At 46.7% G+C, this 26,139-nt stretch overlaps 1 protein-coding gene across 7 annotated transcripts; it reads right to left on the reverse strand.

Moving 5' to 3' along the window:
• Nucleotides 1–938: 938 nt before the first annotated feature.
• On the reverse strand, nucleotides 939–25,788 carry LOC120955473 (NAD kinase-like). 7 transcript variants are annotated; one of them, XM_049609585.1, is made up of 7 exons: nucleotides 19,838–21,282; nucleotides 8,650–9,758; nucleotides 3,870–3,953; nucleotides 3,249–3,792; nucleotides 2,899–3,156; nucleotides 2,741–2,823; nucleotides 939–2,661 (listed from the first exon to the last, which is right to left on the reverse strand). In XM_049609585.1, exons 2-7 carry the CDS (start codon nucleotides 9,288–9,290, stop codon nucleotides 2,451–2,453), a joined length of 1,821 nt encoding a protein of 606 aa, XP_049465542.1. In that variant the 5' UTR covers nucleotides 9,291–9,758; nucleotides 19,838–21,282; the 3' UTR covers nucleotides 939–2,450. The 7 variants fall into 7 exon arrangements, with proteins under 7 accessions (XP_049465542.1, XP_040232300.2, XP_049465543.1 ...); XM_040376366.2 differs by lacking the exon at nucleotides 19,838–21,282 and adding an exon at nucleotides 15,475–15,688; XM_049609586.1 differs by lacking the exon at nucleotides 19,838–21,282 and adding an exon at nucleotides 9,831–10,142.
• Nucleotides 25,789–26,139: the final 351 nt, after the last annotated feature.

A 26,139-nucleotide genomic window follows, 5' to 3' on the forward strand; every position in this document is an offset into this window, starting at 1 on the left:
TTGTTTTGAGTGCGGTTCTGGGGTGGTATTCCTGAACCTTCCATCTCATTCTATCCAATGGTTCGAAAGCGTCAACGCAGGATCCTGCTGTACAACGGCAAGCCTCCTTTTTCTTAGCAGATGTGAACCCCCCCGCAATGTCACCAATACAACCGTAAGATAAAAGGACAATTTCGACACGCAGACACGCAGCCCGGTAAACGTACTAGCGGCTAACATAAACGCTGTGACGTCATTCGACGAAAACCTGTACGCATCATTCCGGGCTGAGGCTGAGGGTGGTAGGTCGGTCGTGCGTATCAACGCCTCAAACGCGTCAAACCAGAGAAGCGAATGATTACGGCAAAACAAAACAAAAACGCCTTCATCAAACCTTTTCGATTTGGTTTCGATTTTAGCATGCAAAAATACCTGAGCTTTTGCCATAAAATGAAACCCTCGTGGTGCACACTTTTTCTCGCAACCGTTTCCCCTTTCAGTTAACAGTGGCGCAGTGTGTCCACATTTCATCCTTTCCACGTACGAGAAAGCCACAAAATCAAGCACAAGCATCAGCAAGCGGGGGGGGTGAATAATGCAAGCAATTGTTTATTCAATTACTGACCCTCGCGGCGAGTATAAAAACGTGCTTAGCATAAAATGGAGAAGGACGAGAACAACAGTAAACGTACCCCCGTAACCCGTGTTTTGTAGTGAAAATGCGTCAAACGTTTCTGTTTCGCGTGGAATTGGATCAAACAATTGAAATTAAAATTGAATAACATCATTCACGAAATTCATCGAACAATCATGACAAGAGTAGGTCTGGAATGGTTTAACGACGCTTTTAAAAATGCTATTATAATGAGAAGCTCCATTAACCACTATAAGGCCTTAACTTCGTATCGTATTATTTATCTCTGCCTGTTCGGATTTATTCTACGCACTTTTCGCGATAATACACCTTATATTCGCGTTTATTAAATAGTATACTTATATATTTTTCCTTCTGTTCACTTTTTTTGTCTTTTTTTCTCTACATCCACACGGTTTTATATAAATTTCCTCTAGGGATCAGCACGAATTTTATTCCACGCTTAATCCCCCCCCCTCCCTTCCCACTATCCAGTAGCGCTCCTTGATCGAATCTTACATTTGCTTGCTTGCTGCGAACCTCGGCAATGTTACACTGTTGTATACAGCACACATACACACACACACACACTTTGCCCACTTGTCTGGTAGTTTAGTTCCCTATTTTTTTGCTATTTATTACCATGCCCCCTCCCCTGTTCTATTTGCCATTAATCACGAAACACTGCCATCCATAATAATATCTACGTCTATCCCATTCCGGTCCTCCTACGCTGGAAACGAAAGTACGGTCAAACAAAACGAGAACTGAAGCCTGTTGCAGTTTCATTAAAATTTGGTTTATCACTACAAAACATTGTTTTTTTCTTCTTCTTTTTTCTCCTTTAACCAGCATCACTATACCTTCCCGGCCTTATTTTGCTTGTATATCCTCTCTGTCCGCTCCGTCTGTTGTGTGAACAACGGTAACTGCTTCCTATTTGTGCCTTTGCAACAGACAGAGCGGACAGCGATTGACGGATTGAGCTGGTTTCAAGGACGATTTTCTTCTGATTTTGATTAAATTTTCCATTTGCTATTGATTTGCATGTGGTTTTTTTAAAAACACAGCGCTGCTTTACTTCAAATAACTTCCCTCTTAAACACTATTGTTGAAGCATGTTGCCTTCGGTTGCGCTCTCCTTGAGAGCATCACAAAACTTAACAGAACAAAAAAAAACACCGACACTAAACAAACTGGAGGCTACGCTTTCCGCACCATCTAGAGCGCCATTTTCCCTCTGGCCAACACTACGAATATCCCTCGCTTTTCCCAAACAGTGAACACGCAACGGTGTGAAACACAAACCTTTGTTAAATAAAAAAAGAAAAAAATCTAATCAATTCTGCAGACAAGCCAACATTTACACATGTAGACACACCTTACAACAACATTACGGCGCTGTCTATTGCGAAAGATTCAATCTCCTTCACTAAAACCACAAGCACACACACACTTGTTATGTTATTGCATACTCACTAACATACAGCTTTGAAGTCCTCAAAGCTGTCCATACGAAAAATCAACATAAAAACAAACAATAGTCGACCCCTACTACCACACGCATTTCTACATCACTGCATGAGATCTGCGATGACGTTCCTGTTTCCTTGCTACCTGCCCTCCTTAATACATGAAGGAGCTACAAACACACACACACACATACCTGGCTGCCTGGTTCGCTACTTTCGATTGCTTATTATGTTCGGATCACTTTGTACGCCTTTCTTCATTCCGTCCGACAAATTGGTTAGTCGCAGAGTACGGAGTTGTCTCCCCCCTAAACAGCTGCGCTTTTGTTCGCCCGCTGCTTTAGACCGTTTCCACGGACAATGCTTTAGTTTTCGAGGTTCTCGATACCGCGCACGATGTCGTCGATGGCGCTGTCTTCCGTGCCGGAACCGGTCAGGTCGGACAGCTCGTCCAGACACTTCTGCCGCTTGCGCACGTTCCAGTGCAGACATTCGGCGAGCGAGTCGAACCAATCGGCAATCTGATCCTGAGCGCATATGCTTGGCACCGGGTAGATCGAGGTGGTGACGTGAAGGCTACAATGGAAAATAGAAAATAAAGGACTTAATGAAACGGGGCGCAACTTGGAGACAGTGTCATGCAGAACGCGCTTACCTGTCACCGTGCAGTAGCTCCTGACGATTTCGACCATCAAACGACACCCAAGAGCTGTTTCTGCTGTCCGGTGAGATTGCAATCTAAGCGAGAAAGAGAGAATAAATCAATTAGATAGGGGAAAATGGCCCTTAAAAACATTGGTACACTTAACACACCTTTAGCTCCACACCCGCTGGCAGTACGATGGGCCGGAAGCTGAGCGAATGCGGACAGATCGGCGTCACCAGTATGGCGGGCACTGACGGATGTATCATCGAGGCACCGGCGGCAGCGGAATAGGCCGTACTGCCGGTCGGCGTCGACACGATCAGCCCGTCGCCCTGCACCGAGGTGATGTGCTTGCCGTCCAGAAACAGGTCGATGTTGCTCAAATAAGACGACAGGCCCCGATCTATGACCACTTCATTTAACACCTGAAAGAGGACAGAAAAAAAGAAACAAATTAGTTTATTTTTTTTTTCGTTTAAAGAAAGCCAAAAACGACCATTCGCTATTTCACACCTACCAGTATGTTCGTCGACGGATCCTGAGACGATTTAAAGGTGGAGATTTCCTGCTCCGTCTTGTCCTTGCGCACGATGATACACCGCAGCCGGCTGCGCAGCGTGAGGGCCGCGTGCCCCTCCAGCACGTTCGTCACCTGCTCCTGGAAGTTGTCGAACTGGAACGGGGTGAGGAAGCCGAGCGACCCGAGATGGAATGCCATGACCGGCGGGACGGACTTCTGGAACAGCAGCGACGCGTACAGCAGCGTCCCGTCGCCGCCGAGACAGATGATGAAATCGATCTTGTCGGTCAGATCGTCCCGCCCGTCCTTGAACGTGATCAGCTTGTCCTGCAGCTTCGTGAAGCGCTTGTCGCCCGTCAGCAGCGCATCGTCGAGGATGGCCGCCTCCACCCACACGACCATGTGCTTCTCGTGAATCAGCCACTCGACCAGCTGCACGAACGGCTGCAGCACCTTCGAGTCGCGCACCTTCTTAATCACCAGCACGGCGAGCGGCGGCTTGTACCACGTTAACCGCTGGCTCGCTGGGTCCTGTATTTGCCTGCAATTTAGGGAGGGGGCGAAAGAAACATGTCAGTAAGCAGATAACCTTTGAATAAGGAGGGATTGATTACTCACATCACCATCGCCGAGTTTTTCATGATCCGACCGCATGGTCCAAATTGTTGAAACGGGGACGGTGCATTCAAACTTCGCGTGCGCCTGAAAAGACAGAATTTGTGAGATGTAAGACGATTGCATACTTTCAGGCGGGGGTTTTGTTTTGGTGATGTGCTTATGTATAAAACAATTTAAGAGAACAAAGAATAAAATGTTTAAATTTTAAAACGTCCGTTGCGCTTTGTTGCAAATGAAATCAACGACCAGAAAATGATGCACAATCAGATGCTCAGACAGACAAAGAGTTATAGGAAACTTAATCTACGTTCCACCCATGCGATGTCTTATCGATCGGTTCGCCAAAGCAACACCAACATACATCAGCCTTGCTCATTTCCTCCTGCTTAACCCGTTACTGTTTACTTCCTTAGTTACTTTGTTACAGGCCACACACCTAAACGCCGTTCAAGAACACACGAACACGGGCCAGGCGATTGCAGTGTTGATGCATTCACTGAGAACTGTTGGCGCACATAACGAGTTGATATACAAAACATGTCAAGTGTGCAATAATAAACCTCAACAAATCAACGGCAACAACAGAGCAAAAAAGACATAATTATTATAAATATGTCTCTTAAACATCATAATCATGCACTGTTGTAATTAATTAATGGACAAAAATTCAATTCATTCTCCTGTAATTGAGTAACGCAAAGTGGAGCGAGAAATTAAATCAGCGAAACATTAATTGAACTTAATTATTATTGTTTGTTACGCTTATCGTTTTAAATATAAAAAAAGCAACCCTGACCAGCGACAATCTCCCCGCAGGCGCACAGCTCAACATCCCCCTCGCGGTTTCCTTTCCACTGCCAGCAACCTTACAGCTTCCCCCACCGAGCCACAAGAGAGTGCACCCACATGGGCAAACAGCCACAGCCGAGTCGAGGAGACTGTGCCACCTTCGGAGAGCCGGTGGGGTCATTATTTTACCCCCAATCGAAACGATTAGTGAAATTGTCAGGGCGGACAAGTTTTGCGCCCTCCCTCCGTCTTCCAGTCTCACCCTTTGCTTCAAGTGCGTTTTTTTCTCTTTCGCCGTCTCTTTTCTCGCAATCTTCTCAGCCGTGCGCGATGATCTCGCGAACGTCTCATCATCAAGCGGGGCTTCTTTTCCAGTTCGATCGTTCCGCTCACAGAAAAAAAAAAAACAAAAAGGAAACAGAACCCATGAGAGACCATCTGGCCAAACGGTTGTCCTGCCCTGTCCCTAACGCGCGCCCCTCGTCGTTGAAAGACGGAGCGAAATCATTGGAGAAAAAACACAACCTCTCAATCCGTTTCAGCGCCCTTCCAGCGAGCCCCCGCTTAAAGACTTAACGTCAACGAACGGCGACGTTTGGCGTGATTTTTTTCTCCCTTTCCCCTTTCAGCCGCTTAGGACACGGTTCTCCAGTGTGCGCACACTTTTGCGTCATAGCCTTGTAACACCCAGCGTTCAGAAAGCAAATTCCACCACGCTCAGAACGCTTGACGTAATAGCTGACACGGCTCGACAATCCACTTGCCACCTTGTCTGGTGCCTTCGATCGCAGAAAAATGTCCAAAAAAGGCATATTCTCACAGCACACGGAGAGGAGCTCGGGGAAGGCAGCGTGAAGCATCCTTGAACGCTCCTCCATCTCTGTACCGCGTACGGTGGTTCCCGTTCACGGAACCAAACTGACCTCTTCGGGCGCCACAGGAGCAGCTGATCTTCATCCGCTGGAATATCGTCCTCGGCCGACGGGGAGTAGCCACCGCCCGCACCATTACTCTGGTGGTGGCGATGGTTGTTTTGCTGCTGCTGCTGATGACCGCTACTACCAAACATATGGTGAAGGTGATTGTGGTGATTCTGGTGATGGTGATGATGCGCCGACGGGTGATGATTGAACCGCACCAGATCGGCCATAAAATCATCGTTTTCGTGCATTTCGGCCATCGTTTATTCTGGGTTAGCAAAAGGGCCTTCTTTTTGCTATTGCACTGCAGCAGCACTACCGCACGCCGTGAATAGATGATCAACTATAACTTGTATTTCACAATTCTTGTTGTGCTTCAAGTCCACTGTAATGAACCGTAAAACGTAACAAACACCTTAAAAGAGCAGACACCCCAAATATCCTATCGCACCGAATCGAAACTCTAAATGAAACACACACACACACACACACTAACACACCCTCCCTGCCTGTCTGCCTGCCTGCTATGCACTAAGAAGCGAACGCCACATGCATACACACGGCATCTGCTGGACACACCACAACTCGCGTGTCTCCTCGCGCGACTACTGACGCACGATCGCACATGCGCACGGTCGGATACCGAGCGATCGCGCGCGGATCGAAGGATCAAAACCCAGCCCGAGACCGAGTCCGAAGTAATCAGTACACACGGTCACACCAACACACACAGAGATATGGGCTGCACGATCGCGTGCACACACAAACGCACAGGCACAGTGTGATCGTGCGGCCCTGCGTTGATGCTGCGACTGCCTTTCCAGGTGTCAGGTGTGCGATACTAAGTTGTTTGTTAGATTTTTGCCATCTCATCCGATCCGATGTGTCATATGTCACAAATTGGTAAAAATAAAATATTACTCAAACACTCAAACGATTTATCACCAATACAAATGAAGGGCTCGTTATGTTCGAATAGACTTTAAACCCCTAAATGTCCATAACCGTTCAAGTGACTTGTGTAAAATAAGTCGTGGGTGTTTCTCTCTCTTCCAACACACAGTGCCAGACAGTGCGTCGAGCCGTCTGGGAAGCACTGGGCCCCGAACGGAGGGCAGGCGCAGAAGAAGCAGGTTAAAATGACGGTAAACGTGTGTCTGTGTGTCTGCGCGTGTTCGGCGTCCGCCCGACCGGATCGATCGGACATAATTTAATCGTCCCCACTTCCATCTCAGCCTGGGGACACACTTCACAAGATCGCACTGTCAGGGACGACCGGACACCGAAAAGATGCTGTAGTGCCCCTCAAACCGGCGCCGACTACAGGGTGGTTCTATCAAAGCGGGTAAAACTAATAAAATAATGGCACAAAAATATATGACCATCAATTTAAGCTAAAAATAGTAAAAAGGGAAATAATAATACATTGTAACAATAATGTTATAATATAAAAATAGTGTTTCATATAACTCTCCCTGTACTTTGTGTACACATTGAAAAGGCAACCGAAACATTAAACTTGTCGTAGTGGCGCGTCCAACCGAACGGATTGAGGCCGAACCTCTGCCCAGACACACACACACACGAACCACTGGGAGGGACAGACTTTCCCTTTTTTTTGCTTGCTTTTCGTTGCGCACCTTTTTGCGCACAAGAAGTTCACGCTGGTTGGGCAGCCACCTTGAAATACAGGCTGACAAGAACGAGCGAGGCTTCTCGTCGATAAACACAATTCCCTTTCCCCTTATTTTAACATGCAATGATACTTCACACACACACACACACAAACACCTGACACCAGAGTTTGACGAGCCATGCACTTAATTAATAAATCCTCACGTTTCGTGCAGTGAGAAATTGTCGTGCAAATGCATGTACAATTAGTACGTTTTCAACTAATAATTAACTAGCTGTGTCCATCACTCATTCCAGAGCGCGCAAACTACACAATCCATCACAGTTCGATTTAGAAACAATCCACTTTAGACGAAAAAATCGAATGCACACACACTGATGAATGTGTCAAGTCATGCCCGTCACTTGCAGCAACGATGACTTCAGAATTAGTAGACGTACAACGGCTACTCTACCTCTCTACACGCTGACCAAACAGAACTATCGACAACGTACTGCTGGGCACAACTATTTGTACTTTTAAAACATTCAGCAATTCCCAAAGACAATACATAAGATAGAAGATAAGATTTCGCACTGATAACTTTATGCGAAAACTGTCTGTTCATTGTCTGGCTAGAAGATCACTTTTCAGAAACAGGTTTGCAAATAGGGAATCCCGGAAATTCCAACATCTAAGCGAGATCTTTTCTATCGCTGACTCATCGAGCGATCAAAACTGATTCAAAATTCTGATTATTCCCAAAGTTATAGAAAATCCACTTCACTTGCCTGATCCCAAAACATTCCCCAAAGCGAACGCACTCACCTCAATGGGGTAGTAAAAGGCACTTAAACAGAGTACAACATGCCGTCACAACCTTATCGGTACGATAAACCGTTCGCAACTAACCCCCGCCGTTCGGTGCGGACGTCACAACGGGTGCACATTGGCGCCAACCCCAGAGTGTCCATCCATGTCATTATCGTCGTTTCGCTTCTTTGTTTTAAGCTTCCAGAAGTTCCCGGTGACATCTAGTCCAAAGGAACCTTCCCACCACCACAACAGCTGCTGGGTAAAAAAGCAAACATAGGCCCGACACGTCCGGGAAGCTTCCGAACCCTTTCGATACCGACCCTTGCCTGAACTGGAATTAATCTATTTGCAAGCGGGGGGGGGGGGGGGGGGGGGAGGTTATTCGGGGCAAAAGTGTGATCCAATCGCATCAACAACGGTTCGATTGAAGTTGACTATTGGCGTTGATAAGGTTGACCCGGCATGACTTCCTGCAGAAGGTGCCCAAAACATCAAGATATCGCTATTGATCAGTTTCGTACAGTGATCTTCCTGATCCGGATCTAAATAAAGCTCCCACACCTCAACCTCAACAACAACGTTTTCAACGGGGCGTATAAGTAAGGGCTAAGCTGTGTGTTTACTGCGCAACTCCACTTACGGCCATGTGCCGGACCTTCTTCGGCGTGTGTCGGACGAGAAGTAGCCGTCGTCGTGCAGATGGTCGTCATCGCTCCATTCCACGTGTTTGCCTCCTCCGCTACTGCTTGCGTGATGATGCGGCTGCTGGTGATGATGATGATAGTTGGATGCAGTCGAGCTGCTGCTGGACATGCTGTTACTACTTCTAATCCTAGGACGTATCACATGACCGCTAAAGTTGTATTGCTGCTGCAGCTGCTGCTGCTGATGGTACGGTCGTTCCATCGAAGCCTTGGGGACCGATCTGCCCAAGGTAGGTCCGATCGGTTCTAGTAGACACCGCTCCGCCACGTTATTGTTCACTATATCACTAGCACTCGGGTGCTTCGCACCGTTCACAGTGCCGTTGCTACTGCTGCTGCCTGTAGTGGTCGTGGTTGGGACCTTAACGGCCCTAAGCTTTGCCGCTTCACGATCACCAAACATTGTTAATGACGTGCTCGACGATGACGCGGATGATGACACTGCTGGTAACGATCGCTGATAATCCCGGCCCGATTCCGCTCCGTGCGTCCACAGCGCCGACAGCCGATACTGTACGCGCTCCTCGAGGCGTGACTGGTGTAGCGTTGCAAGATCTACATCGGAAAGGTAGGCCATACTGTGGGCCGTCGAAGCGTTACTGCAGATACGGAGCGCTTGTGGAACGCTTCACCAAGTTACCACCGAAAGCGCTATTCTTTTGCTTTGATACACAGTTGATGATTTCGCACCGCGTACACTCACTCACACTTCATATCGGCCATTAGAAAAAAACGGGTGCCCATTCGCACGCACACACATATACACACTGTGGTCTTTGGTTTGGAGCATAATAACGGAGCTCGGGGATCAACAACACGGCGGGGTAATCACCGGACTCTGAATGCCGATTGAAACACGCCGCACATTGGCCGCACGGTTTGCAAATAGAATTGCAAACAAAGAACCACTAACAAACACACACACACACACTGAAAACGGCCCCTTATGCCTTGCTGGGGGTTCTGTGCTTCGGCAGTCAAACAGTCTTATTAATTCGAGTCAAGCTCAGGGAGGAACACCGCACCGGGGTCGTAAGTACGCTCACTGAAACGGATAGAGCGAAGAGACGCTTGGGTTAGGAAAGCACACACACTAAAAAACACAGCAAGAACGCACAACGGACGACTAATTCATTACGAGACGACGAACTGGTAAAACCGAAGAAGCCACTACATCCTCTCCGCTCATGAGCTGATTTCGAACTGGCCAGACCACTCGCTAATCGAATCAATTGAAACCCGCGAACCAGATCAACGTTACGTCACTGTTCGGGATTTGTTATCACCTCATTTCCCTCCAGCCCAGCACACACAAAGGCGCAATAAGTCCGCACAAAAAATAACCCAAGTCATCCACACGCACAACTGGCCACTGATAAGACGCTGGCGCTCTCTCCTTCTGTATGTACGATAAGAGTCAGGACTGCCCCCGCATAGTGTGACGGAGGCCGCATTCCCCCCGTTTGATTGATGACGGAACTGTCACCCACTTGTCAGTGGCACAACTTATGGTTGTCTGGAGTGCTCTAAGCTATAAAAAGAGCATCCTCACGATGACTTCAAAGAATACAAACTCCAAGCAAAGTAGAGCGTCGTCTATCGCTTAATCAAATTCCATGCACCTCTCGTACAGATTCTACGAAACCTCAAGAGTGCACACCCGCACAACCACCACCAGCAGCAGCAGTAGCAGGATCTTTCAACCGTTTCTGACCTTGCGTGACATTCCACCTCACACGGAGTGTGTGTGTGAGTGCGGTGCACGATCAAGCAGCATGCAAAGCGGACTGGAGCATCGTGTGGCCCTGGCATACACCTTGACGTGACTTCCAGGCCCGCTATCTGTGTCTGGTGTCGTGCACGAAAAAAACGACACATTGTTACATCAGCAGCAATCAGCAGCAACGATCAAGTGTTATTGGAGGTTTGCCTACGAAAGAGAGATTACAAATCGGCGTCGATCGTGATCGTGTGATTGCCCCGATGCTGTGTGTGAAAGATGTCGAGCAGTGTTGTGATCGAACGACGCATGTAACTGCGCCACAACGAACCCCACCACCATGCTGACATTGAACCAAATGATTTGGGCATCACATCTTGGGGAATTGATTCAATTTGCAAACAAATTTTTACCCAACAGATCAGAGCAAAGCGAAACACTCACACCTTGTGGCTATCCTGAACCCTACCTACGAAGTTACGGCAAAATACACCAGCAGTTCGCTACCGGTTTGGTGCGGCTCAGCGCCCACACAACAAATCCACACGCAGAGCAGGAAGGTCAGCCGAATTCGGTATCGCATTAGCACCACACAAGGGGCACAATGACCTCCTATGCGCGGTCTACCTTTGTGGTGGTGTTACCCACCCAATCGAAGCGGTTGAAGGTTTCGTTGGGTTTGGTCAACCATTAGAATTGCTTTATGGTACATTTCGGAGCTTTTGAAATTGTTTGCTAACTCCCAGCTCCTCTACAAGAACAAAGAACGATTTTCTGCTTAATGCAACCAAGATGTGTGGGCAGAACCCATTCCAATTTCCTGAAGTAGAATGGCATTAGAAAGGCTGAATGCTTCCTCTCTATCTCTTGTTAGAGCCATTAATCAACAAAACCCTCCGTTTTGAAAGGCTCGAATCGAGCAGATGTCTTTTCCAAAGAGTGATGGTGCGAAAATTTGCCTAGAACGAACGTCTGATCTTGATCTAAGGTTCAATCTTCTGGTAATATACAAAGCAAACAACGTTTATTGGTGTTTATTTTTTAAATCAAACGAATTTTGGGACCTCATTATCAGTTGTTGACACATGATAAGTTGTTAGCTGAGCATTTGCCGGTTCTACGCCTTGCTCAAATAGTGTAAAATCAAACAATTACTTGGACAAACCCTTAAGCACCATTAGCGTTGACTATTGCGTACAGAAGCATAAACAAATCTCCAAGAAATCATTACACAAACTTGTCACAAACATTTCTAGGAAACTATAAGCAACAAACCGAGAGCTGCCAGCGAAAGGGAGCGTGTTTACTTAGGCAACTCCAACCAATTCCAGTTCAATCCACATTGCCAAGGTGCCCTGCCCGGTGTCTGCTGGCTGGAGCAAACAACGATCGTCTCGCGATCGCGCGCGCTCGCTCGATCAAAGGTCGCAGGCAACGCGCGAGGCTTTGAAAGTAACTTTCTACCAAAGCCGGCAAAGATGTTCGGGAGGGTCTGGTAATGTTTGAGCCTCTTCAAGCGGACCCCTGCGCTTAGCCAAGGGCAGACAAAAAGGCCTCGCCACATTACGTAAAACTTAACCAAACCGAACCCTCCGTCCGCTACCGTCGTTGCTCGTACGATCATCAAAAGCACTGGAAGGTGAACCGACAACAATCGACCACCATTTACAAACCGACACCTATTTTTCATGTCTGTGTTTGTACCACCGTCAACTAGCACAAACCAATAGAAACTACTATCCACTTCCTCTCGTGCTCTCGCGCCGGCATTGTCACACCCTTTGCGCTGGCATCGCGATCCAATCGAACAGCGGAACCGCAAGATTCTATTAGCCACTCGAAAGCCACCACCTCAAGGCCCGTGGAGCTGACGGGTAAGAAGGCCATGATGCGCACCGTCGCCGTGATGACGATCGGATGATCGGTTGGACGAACGATCAATCAGCACGTAAACACACACACACACACAAATGCAATCAACGCGCCCGTCGTGTGGCCTTGAACATCGCACCCAGCGCATGAGTCCGTGGCCCCACCGGCAGGCACTCGCTTAACCGTGACACTCGCGAACCGCATTGACACACTGCTGCCTGCCCGGAGGTCCGGAGATCCGGGCCCCAAAGAGCGGAAGAAGTGTTTGTTGGAGGTTGATTTTGCTCATTAATTTGTTTTGTTCTGTTTTTATCTCGCTTCGTGTGAGGGCTTCATCGCAAGAGGAAAATCTGAAGGTTGTACACATCATCATCGTGTGGCATTATTTCGCTATAGAATTCCAAACCGAAATGGAGTTCACCTAGTGCTTGTGAAGAACCTGCTTCAACAAACTCTAACTCCAATCGATCTCTGTTTTCAAAAGCATTCAAGGCAATTGTAAGCCACATTGCCTGCCATCTACAGATAAAAGGAAGCCCACAATTTCTCACAGTCAGCTAATGACACACAGTGCTTCGGTCGGTCCCCGTGACCATGCAATACGCGTTCCAAAACCCGCCAGGACTGTATTTAAAGTACAAATCCTGCTTCCTCCTATTACAACACACGCCGGCAGCACATTATGCGGTGGTGTAATTTGTGATAATATACACACATAGCACTTAAATTAGCTGTCGAACGGCAGTACCGAGCAGGAGAGGTAGTAGTGCTAGTTAGCAGACAGAGTTCGCTACAGGCGGTCTGTCGTCCAGAAAAACAATTCGACGCAATTAAAATTGTTCGACCATTATAATTTAGAAGAATCTGGACTGAACGCTGAATAGGCTGAAGTGTGACAGTTAATTGCCTTTGTTGCATGATGTAACAATGACGGGCTTTAAGCACACACCAACGATCAACGACTAACAGGAAAAACGGTCCATATTTCATTCATGTAGAAAATATTGTGTTATTTTATGGAAAACTTAATTCTTATGAAGTTTCAGTGTTGTTTAGTCGCTGGACGATTACTCAATGAAATAAATCTTTATATCATACATCCAGCTCCCTTTGTTGGTTGTTTGATGATGATCTGTTGCCTTAAGTTGTGTATCCAATAGCAAAGGCAACGGTAATCCCCACAACAGAAAACATCTCTTGGCCAAGGATGAATGAACCAAGAGAGATGAATGTTCTCTTTTTTGTCCTACCTACAGGTCCCATAAATCAGAAAAACGCTTAATTCCTCAACGTTTCACCGTGTACCCCCTATCAACATTCCTTTGCATCGCAGAAAATGCCATAAATAAGACCATCTAATTGCATTTTCGTACTACGCGGCATTCTGTGTACAATTAGTGTCTATCATACACAATAAAACAAAGTAAAAACAACAGCAATTAAATGTTGAAATAAAAGATGCCTTTAACAGTCAAGAGCTACAAATTGCTAACCAATTGTAACAAAAAAGGAATATTTTTGCTCTTCAACTCAATGTAAGTTTGGCTTGTAAAAAAAAAACACTTCAGAGCTCAGCTTGTTTTGTAAATACGGACGGCTTTCTCTGCTCACTCTCATACGCAAACCGCCCCCAAAAGTTCAATTGCAGCAAGAACTGTAACCGAGCGCGATGCGATATAGTTTCATCCACGCCAAAACAAGATACAAATGGCGCCACACATGCACAACAACCAAAAGAAACCAAAACAGAAACAACAACCCCACCAAAATGGGGCCAAAGCCGCCGCTCTCACTCTCGACCGACGGCTGTGTTTTTGCGTAACCACTTGCAATAAAGCCCTCCCACCAAACCAAATACCACCGCCGGCTGGCCACCACGCCACCGAATCCTTTTGGCCCCGCACTGGTTTGGCCTTTTCTATTGAAAGAAAAAGTCCAACCGACCATCCATCCAGAGCGACCCCGTTAAAAACCATCACTTCAAGATCTGCCCGACCACGTCCAATGAAGAACCCACCAAACGCAGCCTGCTCGCCCGCCCGGAGGGTAAACTCTGACGACTCCGGTCGTTCGGTCCGGTTTCGACGTCATCATCATCATCGTCGTCGTCGTCGTCTGGGAAAGCGTGCAGGAATGTGCGGTATGTACGTTCGGTGTCGCCTCCGTTACACATTCCACGTGGGACCCGTGAGTTGGCAGGTAGCGGCGAGTGAGCTCAGGAATTTCACCGTGACGTCATACTTCGTCGTCTCCCAAAAAACGCGGAACTCCATTAAACCCAACCGGAATTCAAACTCATCCATTAGAATGCTATAAATAGTGCCAGTGGAAGGTGTCTAGCCGGGTAATAGTGTCGCACAAAACACAAAACAAACTGATAACCCACATTTCTATTGATCCAGGTTTTGAAAGGTTCTGCATGTCGTCATGCAGCCCCAGCACCTTGCCCAGCACTCCAGAGCAAAACATGGTCGTCTGGGAACATGGTTTTCGTAGGGAGAGAGAGAGAATGCGGTAATTTCAAAACACTCACAACTGACGTCCCCATTTAACGTGTGTCAACGAACTCAGCTGGTCGGATGGAAAAATTCGCGTAAGACCGTACCACCTAAATCGTCCCTGCTCTAACCCTCCAACTCCAAGACCCAACGTCCCGGGACGCGTTGTTGGAGTTGGAATTTTTCGGATCTAGGCCACCACGGTGTATAACAAGCCGCGCCATGCTACACTCCTCTGTCGGCTTACATAAACGGGTGCCGAAGTTGTTTTGGTATTGGGCCGTCGACTCGGAGGTCAGGTTTTTGGCGAACACGCACACATTTCGTTGCTCAAACCTTATCAGCTTATCAACCACCAACCTAGTTGGGGGCTAGATGACTTAACAACAGAGGAGTCCCACAGCAGCTTCAGTTGGGTTGCGCCACAACTGTCATGTTCAAAATGCGCCACAAATGTCATGAGTCTATGAGATTGATTGAGAACATCCCACGAGCTAACTGTCATATTCTTCATTGGAACTTCTCCAGTAAATTCATCAACTTCCTAGTGTCTCATCACATCTGATAGCTTAACTCAATTACACATCGCAGTCACTCTAACGCAGTCACACACAATCACTTTCAGAAACTAGTCACGCTTGCTGTCACCAAAACTTCCTCCTCATACATACTTCCATCGGATCACTCATAAATCCCAAACCCCGAGACACAATATTTCGCACTTCACTCGCGATATCACCCATGCCAAACACAGCATGGCACACAGCACAGCACAGCAACCACCAACAACACCAGGCAGCGGCTTTTCTCTCTCCGCGAGCGTAGTACGGCGCGAGCACCCTTTCCGTGGAACGATCTCGCGATGACTGCGATGATCGGCTGGCTGCGTTCGCCTGATGTCGGTAATGTCGTTACGGCGGGCTGCACGGCAACGGCGGCAGCAGCTGGCGGCGGCAGCTGGCGGCGACTACGGCCAGAAAATGAAAGAAAAACAAGCGCGCAAAAACACTGCCACTCACACACCCCGTACAAACCGGGCCGCATAATGTACCCAGGCGCGCCCCGGTCTCGTGGTCGTGGCGGCGCTCAGCACACACAGACACTAACACGAAAGCCCCCGAAACCCGTGCGCTAGAGTGAGTGCGTGACGCCAGCCAAAAGGTACAACCCGTTTGCTCCGGTGGCTCCACAGCAACCGCCCTGACGGACCCCCTGGCCACCCCACCCACACGTCCCTTTCCCGAACCCGCTTCGTACACAATTAATGGTATCAATCACGCAGTCACACTACAACCCCTTCTCTCCAAAAGCATCGCCGCTTGTTGTTTTGTCCATCATCCGAGTACATTACACTATTGTTGAGCCACGGCGACATCACACTAAGCACCATGCAGCAATAGATGGTCCAAAATTCGAAACAGTATTTCAAACATTTTAAGCGCTGTTAGTGATTTCTTGCAGATATATTAACGATTTGGAAAATGTGTCTAAAAAATACTCCACACCACATCATTCCGCCACAGTGCGCTACACTAACAACGCAACACGACACGATGCACGTGTGGATTAGTGCAAAAACGCACCGCCACTTGTGGCGGTAGTGGTTATGGCGTCCCATTGCCCTGCGGTTTGGTTCAAGCATGGAGCTGTTGAATCACCGTCGCCACACACATCTGACTTCATTTGCATCAGCAGTACTTTGCGAAACCACGCATCATGCCACCCGACAGGCGACAGCGTTCGGACGGCACGGAGGACAGCATGACCAAACGATAACTGCATCCCTGATGATGTGTGTATTGTTTACATTGCCGATCGTAGTAATATACCGCATTACCAGTGCGGTATTTAATCAATCTGCGCAGCAAATGAGATGAGAACACAGAAGCGTTGGCTGGGTGCTGTGTGACAACAAAGCGAACGCCGAAACGCCAGTGGAAACATAAGCAAAGCGGTACTATTATTAATCGTTCGTTGTAATAAGGGCACCTGTAGTTTGTTCGGGGAACTGTTTCTTTAATTAACTGATCGATCCGGTCAGTTAACGCGACACAGTTCCCAAGCGCGGTGCAAAATAAACAGTTACTGCGAATTATCGAACGGTAGCGTGCTTTATCGACCGTAAAATTATCGTCTGCCTCATTTGAATGCAAATGCAAACTGGCGCAGCGCACGCTTAGGGATAAATCGAAGCCAGAGATGGTGATATATATTACTGTTTTACCGGCGCTTCGTTACGGGTAGCTCACAGTGTGATGCAAAGAGCGTCATCTCGCTGCATCAGAGGTCATCGGTTCAAATCTTATCTCAAGCAACGCTTCTTATAGAAATGCTTTACAGAAGAATAATTTACGTAAAATCATTATAAAAATTGTGATCTATAAGCAAATTCTTCTACAAGAAGTAGTACTTCTTTTAAAGACATCGTTACTGTATCGGTTGCTGCTTAACCGCGATAGGGTTACGATTAGTTCCATGATTGAGATAGATTCAGGTACAGTTTTCCAACTGCAATATAAAAGGATTTAATTTCAGGACCAACATGGGTTCAGAATCAAAACTAGGACTTTGACTTGACTGACTAGGACTTCAGGATCAGTTCCAGGGCCGACATACGTTCTAGGTAAATTCCAGAAACGGCATGTATTCAGGAACACAGAGAGGACCGCCGTAGATCCAGTATCAGTTCCAGGACCAGGTATGGATCCAGTATCAGTTAGAAAATCGATTTTGGTTCAGTATCAGCTCCAGAAAATGTATGGTTTCCGGAACAATTCCAAGGCCGATATTGGTTGGAAATCTTTCCAGGACCGAATGGGATTTAGTATCAGTTCCAGAACAATTCCATCAACGGTACAGGTTCATGATCAATTCCACATTATGAATTCCGGACCAGTTTCAAGACTGGTACTGGTAAAGAAACAGATTCCTTTGATGTGTACCTTACATAATAGGCACCAAGGAACTCTGTAACTGGCTAAAATAAACTAATAGTATAAAATAATAAATAACAATTATTAATTAATAATTATATTTTAAACGTTGATGTGGTCCTCCATTTCAAGGCGAAACATTTTTCTACCTATCGCTACATAGATACATTTTACCATTTTGGACATTTGTCTACTAAATCATACCATAGTTACACCTCTATGAACGACATAAAGAATGCATCTCACTAGGGCAAAGTTATCCATTGTCGTGTGACCGGGTAATAGAGTCCATTTCCCTCCAAATCACTATTTGTGGCCGTAAAAATCAACGCATGCTAGAAACTGCTTGGAAGAGGAAATAGTGGCACCGATACGAGAATGCCTCACACTGTCTGTGTATCGATTGACCTAATTATATTCCAACAATTCCAATCGCTGGATGAGTTCGCATAATTTATTATTTATACACCAACCTCCCATATACGTGTCCCACGTACCGTGCGCCATCGACAAGAGTTCAACTTCCACGAAAGGGGGCAATTTGTGCAGCGTAATCGTGCATACACTAGAGATGCGCCCAAAGAAATACCACCAGCTCGGGAGGGACAATCCAGTGGCCAATGATGAAATGTGTTCAGAGCTCACCGGGTTTCACGGATGATGGAAATCGCTAATTTGTTTCAATCACAAGTACACCACACAAGATCGTTAAAGGATCGCCCCTCCCATCTCTCCCCCGCACAAGCACCCGCGCAAACAAGTGGCACAAAAATATGATTTATTTTTAACACCCAAAGGCTACATAATACGCGCAAGTGTTACGTACCACCGGGCGCCAACCCATACCGCGCTCTCAGTGGCGCTCAGCAACGTTGGGCAATCGACGTACGGGTACTGCACACCCGTGCTGTTGCTGCTGCTGGGGAACAATTTATTTTGCAGTGGTTGAACGATTTTGGAACGAAAAAAAGCACAACAAACAACGAACCAGGCTAATGTGAAGCATCGGTCTGTAAATTTATTGTGATCACTTGTTATTTTACTCCCTCTCTTCTCTGTATCTGTAACCGATAACAACGATATACACACACACACGCGCTCGGTTGCATCACGTTTACTACGCGCGGCTCGTGTTACATCTAATTCCCATTGCTAATGATACCGGCACGTCGGTGAACGGGGGAAATTAGGCACGGGAAACGGGAGCATCATCCGCAGTTGCTGCACCACGCGCAAAGTGCAATGCGCCGGATGTGGATTGGGTTTGGGAGCGCACGGAACATGAATCAAAAGCCCCCGCCCCGTGGCAACAACGAATTCTATGCAGCTGAGCGCACTACAAAGCCGGTTACCGAACCGAACAGGGGAAGGGGAGCAAAAAAAGCCAAACGGCCGGAACCGAAATTAATTCGAACGCGGATATAAAATGCCGCATTTCGGAAGCCGGAAGCGTTTGCTCACTAAAAATAGTGTTTTAATCGATTGCTATTGTGAAGGGGATAGAGAATTTATCTCACAAGCCGGACACACATGAAATTAATTAAAACAAAATTATTAAAATTTCACTTCTGTATGAGAAGCGATAGGCTTACAAAAAGGCATCGCCAATGCATACATTCATGAGCATGATCGCCTCTGGAATTTAGCTTCAAGTTGACAAATTTCGCTAATATTCTGTGTAAACCTATGTCGCAATCCTCTCGCGTTGTTTCTTCCCTCTCTTCATTGTCTTGTTGGCATTACAACCCATGTGATCACGCTGACTTTATACAGACGTGCGTGTCGACGGTTCTGATAGAAAAATCTAATCACCTCCGGTGTTTATCGACACCCGCCATGTACGCCAAGTACCATGGGTTGTTTTTTCTTATAATATTTCCAATCCGTGTAAGATCATTGCGTCCACATTGTTAATAATTTAAAGATAAAATAAAATAAAATAAAATAATAATATATAAAACAAACTTTGACCCCCAAAAATAATTGTTTTCTACGCTTCACACTATACCACCTTTCGAAATTAATCTACCTCCTACTCGTTATCTCCCTTATCTGTTATGTTACGGATTTAGAAGCAGAAGGGGTGGAGGAGGTTGCTCACCATTCATGCAGTGCTTCGCGCGTTTCCGCCGACTCCTCCGGCGTCGTGCACGATCCGTTACCGTTCATCTTTCGCGTTTCACGGATAGCAGCAGCGGCAACAGTAGAAGAATCCCGAAATCGAGCAAAACAAAACGGTGTTGCGCACTAAACCCACAAGGACCGGCTGGCAGGGGGTCGTCGGTCAGGCACTGGCCAGGTTGATTCCTTCCCAAATCGGCAGCACACACACACAGATAGTCGCAGACGAACAGCAACGCACAATCACAGCCGCCGTTGTTGCATATTGTTTACTCGAAAATGTATCTCGCGGCGAAATAAAACGGCGATGATGATTATGCTGATGACGACGACGATGATGATGATGATGTGCGATGAAGTAGCAGCAGCAGCAGCAGCAAAGTTTGTTTTTGTTTTGTTTTTGCTGCTTCCCTTCTACGTTTCTGTGGCGTTTCAGGTTGCCTTTCTGTCAGCTGTGCACCGTATGTTTGTGTGTGTGTGATGGGGAGGGGATGGGATCAACTTTCTCTCGCTGGGCGTATAGGGGTGTGCGTTTTAGGTGTAGAAAATGTTGAACCAAAGTTCCGAATCAGCTGCAGCACAAATTCCACATAGTTTGGCGTGATTGGGCTGGTTTGAGCATGAAGCGTCAACACGTGGACCTTTTCCACAACCCATTCCCGGCTGGGAACTACACACACACAGACACACGGAAAAAACCCTAGTATCGTCGTACTATCCTCATATTATCTAATGCTGGCTCTCACAAACACGGCATCCACACACTTGCAATTTTAACCGACCGACAATAATTGCATGCACTACACCTTAAGATGCAAATGATGCTTAACACACGCACAGGCAGCCCCAACACACAAGAAGCACAGATCATACGGCTCAAATGAACCAAACTCTTTCGGTCACACCACGGCCACTCACACCGTCGTAAACCACCCCCACGGTAGAATGCGGATGCGGTGAAAGTTTTAGCACCGAATGCGTGCACTTAACACACAGAGAAACAGAGCACACACACACGCACACTAGATTGTAACCACAGTGATGATGATTACGATGGACGATTTGGATGTGGCTGCCGGGTCAGATGATGGCCACAGCTACAGCATTGCCTTTGGATGAGTTTTTTGCGGGATCGTTTTTGAGAGGAAAACGTATTTTCATCTCCTTTTCCTTCCTTCCTTCCCAATCCTAATGCCGGCTGCTGTGGGGAGCACACACTGCCCCACCCTCCTACCTCGGCAAATTCACGATGTGCAACTGCATGGCCACACACCAACACACAGAGCCACAGGAACCACCTTTCTTCGTCGTGGAAATGAAATACGGGGTTGAAACAGTTGGGCGAAGAAAGCTGGCTGCCAACAAAACACTACCACTACACACAGTTTCTACGCAATGTTTTGCCTTTCTGGTGCTGCGTTCTGCAAGACCCCCTGCTTTTTGACAGCGGCCGAATTGGGCCGGCCAAGGTTACTGCAGCTGAGGTGGAACAATGAGGAGAATTTAAAAACAAACACTCTTCGCGTATTATATTTTTTGTTGAACTTAAACGGCATTGGTTTCTTTATTTTCCGTTATTCTGTTTCAATGTTATTGTTAAGATTATCGCAGAATAGCGAATAATAAAAACTGAAAACAAGCAACATGGCTGCCGTGAACATGCATGGACGTACCTCTTCTACACCTTTTGTTCGTGGATTGTCAAACGTCCTCGTGCGAAATTCAAACCTCGGTTTTGTTATATTCGACCGTTAAATACGATTATTGTTGATTTTGTAAACTACTCACTATTTCGGAGTGTTTTAAGGTACAAAAGGACTTTAGATGATATAAATTAACAGTAGAACTTATTTCTACTCTATAATCAATTAATATTGTGATAGAAAAATGAGTTTATTCACATCGCTTTTCAACCGCAACACATGACACGTGTTGAATCAAATAATAATGGTAAAGTTAGCACTTTTTTTATTTAAAAATAACTAGAAAAGCCATTTGCGCAATGTTGTTTAAGAGTTGATGGTTCTTTAAAACTTATTAATAAAAAAGAGCCGCATCCGATTCGCAAACCATACACTGGAATACTATTGGTGGATGTTTGAATTGAACAAGTCGTCTAGAACGTTATTTTGGCCAATTTAAACCCATACAAAAGAAGTACATCGATTCCATAACAACATAACAACCCGAATAAGGTAAACGATCGTTAAACAGTACACACAATCGTGAATGTAAATTAAGACATAATTCAACAAAAATGTCTCTCTTTTACAATTTTATTTTTTCAAACTGTCTTTCAAAAAAACACCAAAAAAAGAAACAATTCAATCGATCATTTTGATTCATTTTGAAGCAACTCATCATAACCGAGACGACAGCTACAGTCCGCAAGCAGCGAGTGCCAATTAAAAATTAATAAATTTCCTCCTGATTGATGACTTATTATTAACTGAAATTACAGCCCTAGTTGGGCAACACAATTTCAACCAATGTAAAAGGAACCGAGCAATGAATGAAGGGTCCAACATCACCAACACAGTACACTCACCATTCGGACCTGCACGCTGCCACGACGAACCATATTTAGTCTTAAGGCTCATTTCGTACACAACATTAACCTTGTGCGGCCGCTGAAAGCATACACGTGATAGTAGCAAAAAAACGCGTTAAAAAACATGCGACAATCCTGTATCTCGCACGTCGCGAATATCTCGTCCGATTGCTGGAGTACGTCAGGTTTTAAGCAAAAACTCGCCCGAACACACCTTCAACTCGACTCACTTCACGTCGTGTGAGTTTTTTGTATGTTGAAAGAGCTAGCAAAAAAACACACACGTTGACACACCAACCAGTGTAGGGTGCAAAAGAAACGGCAACGCACCACATACACACAAAAAAACACTCCCCTAACCACATATTGAACAACATGCTGACTTCAACTTTTTCAAGGTAGTCCCAAGACCGAACCTCTCCCAGGTGTGCAAGATGGTGCGATCATGTGCTGGAGATCATGCTGGAGAGGGAGATGCTGTGGACGTGAGATAAATATAGCCACTCGAATCCCTCGAAGCCAGCTTCCCCACCAGAAGTGCCTTTTAATCCACCCGGCCAGACGTCCAAAGGTCATGCCGTATTTCACAAGTGTTCCAAAATAATTCTAACTCTACGAAGCAAAATTACCGATCGAGCAGAGGAGGAAACAATTGAGTAACCGTTTTTAAAAAAGCAATCTGCTCACTATAGACACCAAGACTGGGAGTCTAGAATAGACGAGAGACTTGGAATTCCCCATCCGGAACATGAGCTTTCTTGCTTTGAATAACAATGCGCGTAAAAATAGTCCCAAACACTCATCGAACCTAGCTCTACTTCAAGCTGGCATGTCAGAATGAATGGAGAAGAGGGTGACAAAAAAACGCCACCCCAACACCGCTGTCAACTTCCCAGTACGAGAGGAGGTCAACTCTTTTTTTCTTCTTCACCCAACAGTATGAATGAATCTCCAGGCAGTACTGTGTATTGAATGAACTTCCCAATGCCAATTGTTGGCAGTAATAGATGTAAAAACGGCACACACTCAGCCACATTACCTCCCTCCCCATTGCTTTTTAACTCATAAATCATTGATCACTAAGTGGAGCCAAAAACGGCATCTAATGAGCCGCGATCGCGATCGCCAAGTCTCATAAATTGCCTTTTCATATGATCGATTGACAGTTTGCAGTCGATATTTGCTGTCAATTATGCTTCATTGGCAAGGAAATCGACACGGGGATGAGATAAGTATTACACACACAAAAAAAAAACAATTACCTAAGCAACTCTTGAAGTACAGACAAAGGTCAGCAGAGCAGGAGAGGAGAGCTTGGAACAAAGTAAGACAACTTGGGTGCATGATGGGCGAGATCGATGATAAAAACGTGATCGATAGTTGAAAGGTTTTTCAGAGGTTTCAGTTCAGAATGTGGTTAAATAAAAAGGAGAGGGATACATTCAGACACACTCAGTGAGAGCGAATTTATTTCCATATAATTATTCTAATGAGCCTAACAGCCTGAAACCTCACGATCATGGACGTTTTGGGATTAGCCGGGACCTAGGATCTTAGGTGCACGTCTATAACTCGAAACATAAAAATAGTTAAAAACCCATGTTGACCGACAGACTCGACGCGCGATCACATCAGATCTTCCCTCCCAGAGCTTGAAGATAGTACACCCGGGGAAAAGAAGTGCATTTATTCTCACGATCACTGCCCGTCAAATCCTTGACATTCTAGAACGAGTACACGAGCGAAACCGCTCATTGCGGAGTGTGTTAGCTGAGGCACTTCAATTCCACTTGAGAGCTTGACACCAAAAATCCCAAACGACCGAATTGCTTACATTCCCCCCTCCCAACCAACCGCTTATGAAGGTGAACACCGTGAACCGCGGATTAATTATGATGTACCGGATGTGGAGCAGCGCACCGGATCGGTGTTGTCGTAAAGAAATTTAGCTGGCAGTGATCGAAGCGGATCGTGTATAAACGCATCTTTACAACAACCATATCCCAACACAATGGCGAGTGGGAATGTCGAACAAAGGCGTCAGCAGTAAACTAATTCTTCCAACCAGCGATCATTAGGTCTGATGCCTGACGGGTCACACGGATCTCGGAGCTCCGAGGGAAGCGCTTTAATTAACCTTTACCTATGCCCCCGTTTATGAGGGGTTGTTTGAATAATGGGAATATACGGCTTCTTGGAATGTGTTGCCTCAGCTTGTATGCTGCTGAAATTGTGTTACGTCTACGAAAACCAGATTTTGGAAGGGATCTTGATCTCCGACTCTAATCTGAATGCTTCCGCCGATCATCTGGGCTAATCGGAGAATGCCCTACTTAAATTCCGACCGAGCAAATTAACACAGCAATGCGAAACCATGCGATTCCGAGATTAAGATTTCCAAAACATCAACACTTTCACTTTCAGCGCACACAGCACACCGCAACCTAAATCTAAAATCCCATTTCAATATGCAAATGATGCTCCGAAACTTACCGAAACTGCTTCGTCTTGTCCTGCAGATTGGTCACCAGCGTACGGCGCAACGGAGCAGGCGATGCACCCGGCGACACATCCTGCTGCTGCTGCTGTTGCTGGGCAACGATCGCCCGGGCAAGAATGAGGTCTTCCTCACGCATTTTGGTTTTACCGACTCTTTCACAGACGCTTCACAAACACTTCACTTGATTTGGGGGTTTTGGGTAGCAGCGCGAATGGCTTCAATTCCGATCGACACCCTCGGCAAGACTGAGCGCCTCTGCCACACTGCCGCGGAAAATTACTCCTCCACAGGAAAACGACACGCGGAAGAACCCGCGACCCGGACACTGAGCACCTATTGCAATCTATAGCAGGCCACGCTACACTGCTCACACGCGGTCGGAGGAAGCCTGCCTGCTCTAATTCTGTTGTTTGGAGCTGTTTCTTCGTCACTTCGCGCGACAATACGGAACAAACACCGGAAGCGGCACTGTATATGGTTTCCTTGTTAGAATTCGGCGTTGCTACTGCGTTTTACAACAAAGTCATAGCCAACTATAGAGTGTGTTGACTTGTGTAAATTCTGGAAACACTAGTCGTTAAACCGCTCTTTACCAAAGCCCCGACGATACAACGGATGTAAGTGCTCAAACTCCGCGCACCAAAGAAGATCTTGCAAGAAAACGAGTTCTTTGCCTACTTTTTGTTTCGATGATTTTTTATGCTCCTTTTTTTGGGGAGGGATGGGAAGAGAAGCCACAGAGAACACACGGAGATCACAAGATAACAACAACAACGGCACGCACGATACAACGGCGCTCTCACGACGTTCGCGCAAGAGACTGGGAGAACAGGCACGAGCGCGCGCGTGTCCTACGGTCGAAGGTGGTGGAAGCCGACTGAAGTCCGACCGTTGGGATTCTTCCATTTTTCTACGTTTCTACCGCTGATCGTGCGCGCTGGCGGGCGCTATACCAACACACCGCACCAATATGGCGCTACCAGGCGCGGCTACTAAAGGGCCAGAGCGGTGAAGCTGAGTGAAGCTGTTTGCGCAGAGCGGGGGACCACGGCGTGACTGCTGAAATCTTCTCAAGAGAGACCCACCACCCCCGCCACATTCCCGTCTGTCCAAGTGTGCGCGTCGCCCATTCACACACCGGTCCGGTGCCTTTCGCGTACGGTAAACATTCGCGCGTATTTACAATGCGCCTACGGTGAGCGCGCGCATGGTGATCGAAAGCAGGCAATGC

Source organism: Anopheles coluzzii, chromosome 3, assembly GCF_943734685.1.
Source record: "Anopheles coluzzii chromosome 3, AcolN3, whole genome shotgun sequence".
Classification (NCBI taxonomy): Eukaryota; Metazoa; Arthropoda; class Insecta; order Diptera; family Culicidae; genus Anopheles; species Anopheles coluzzii.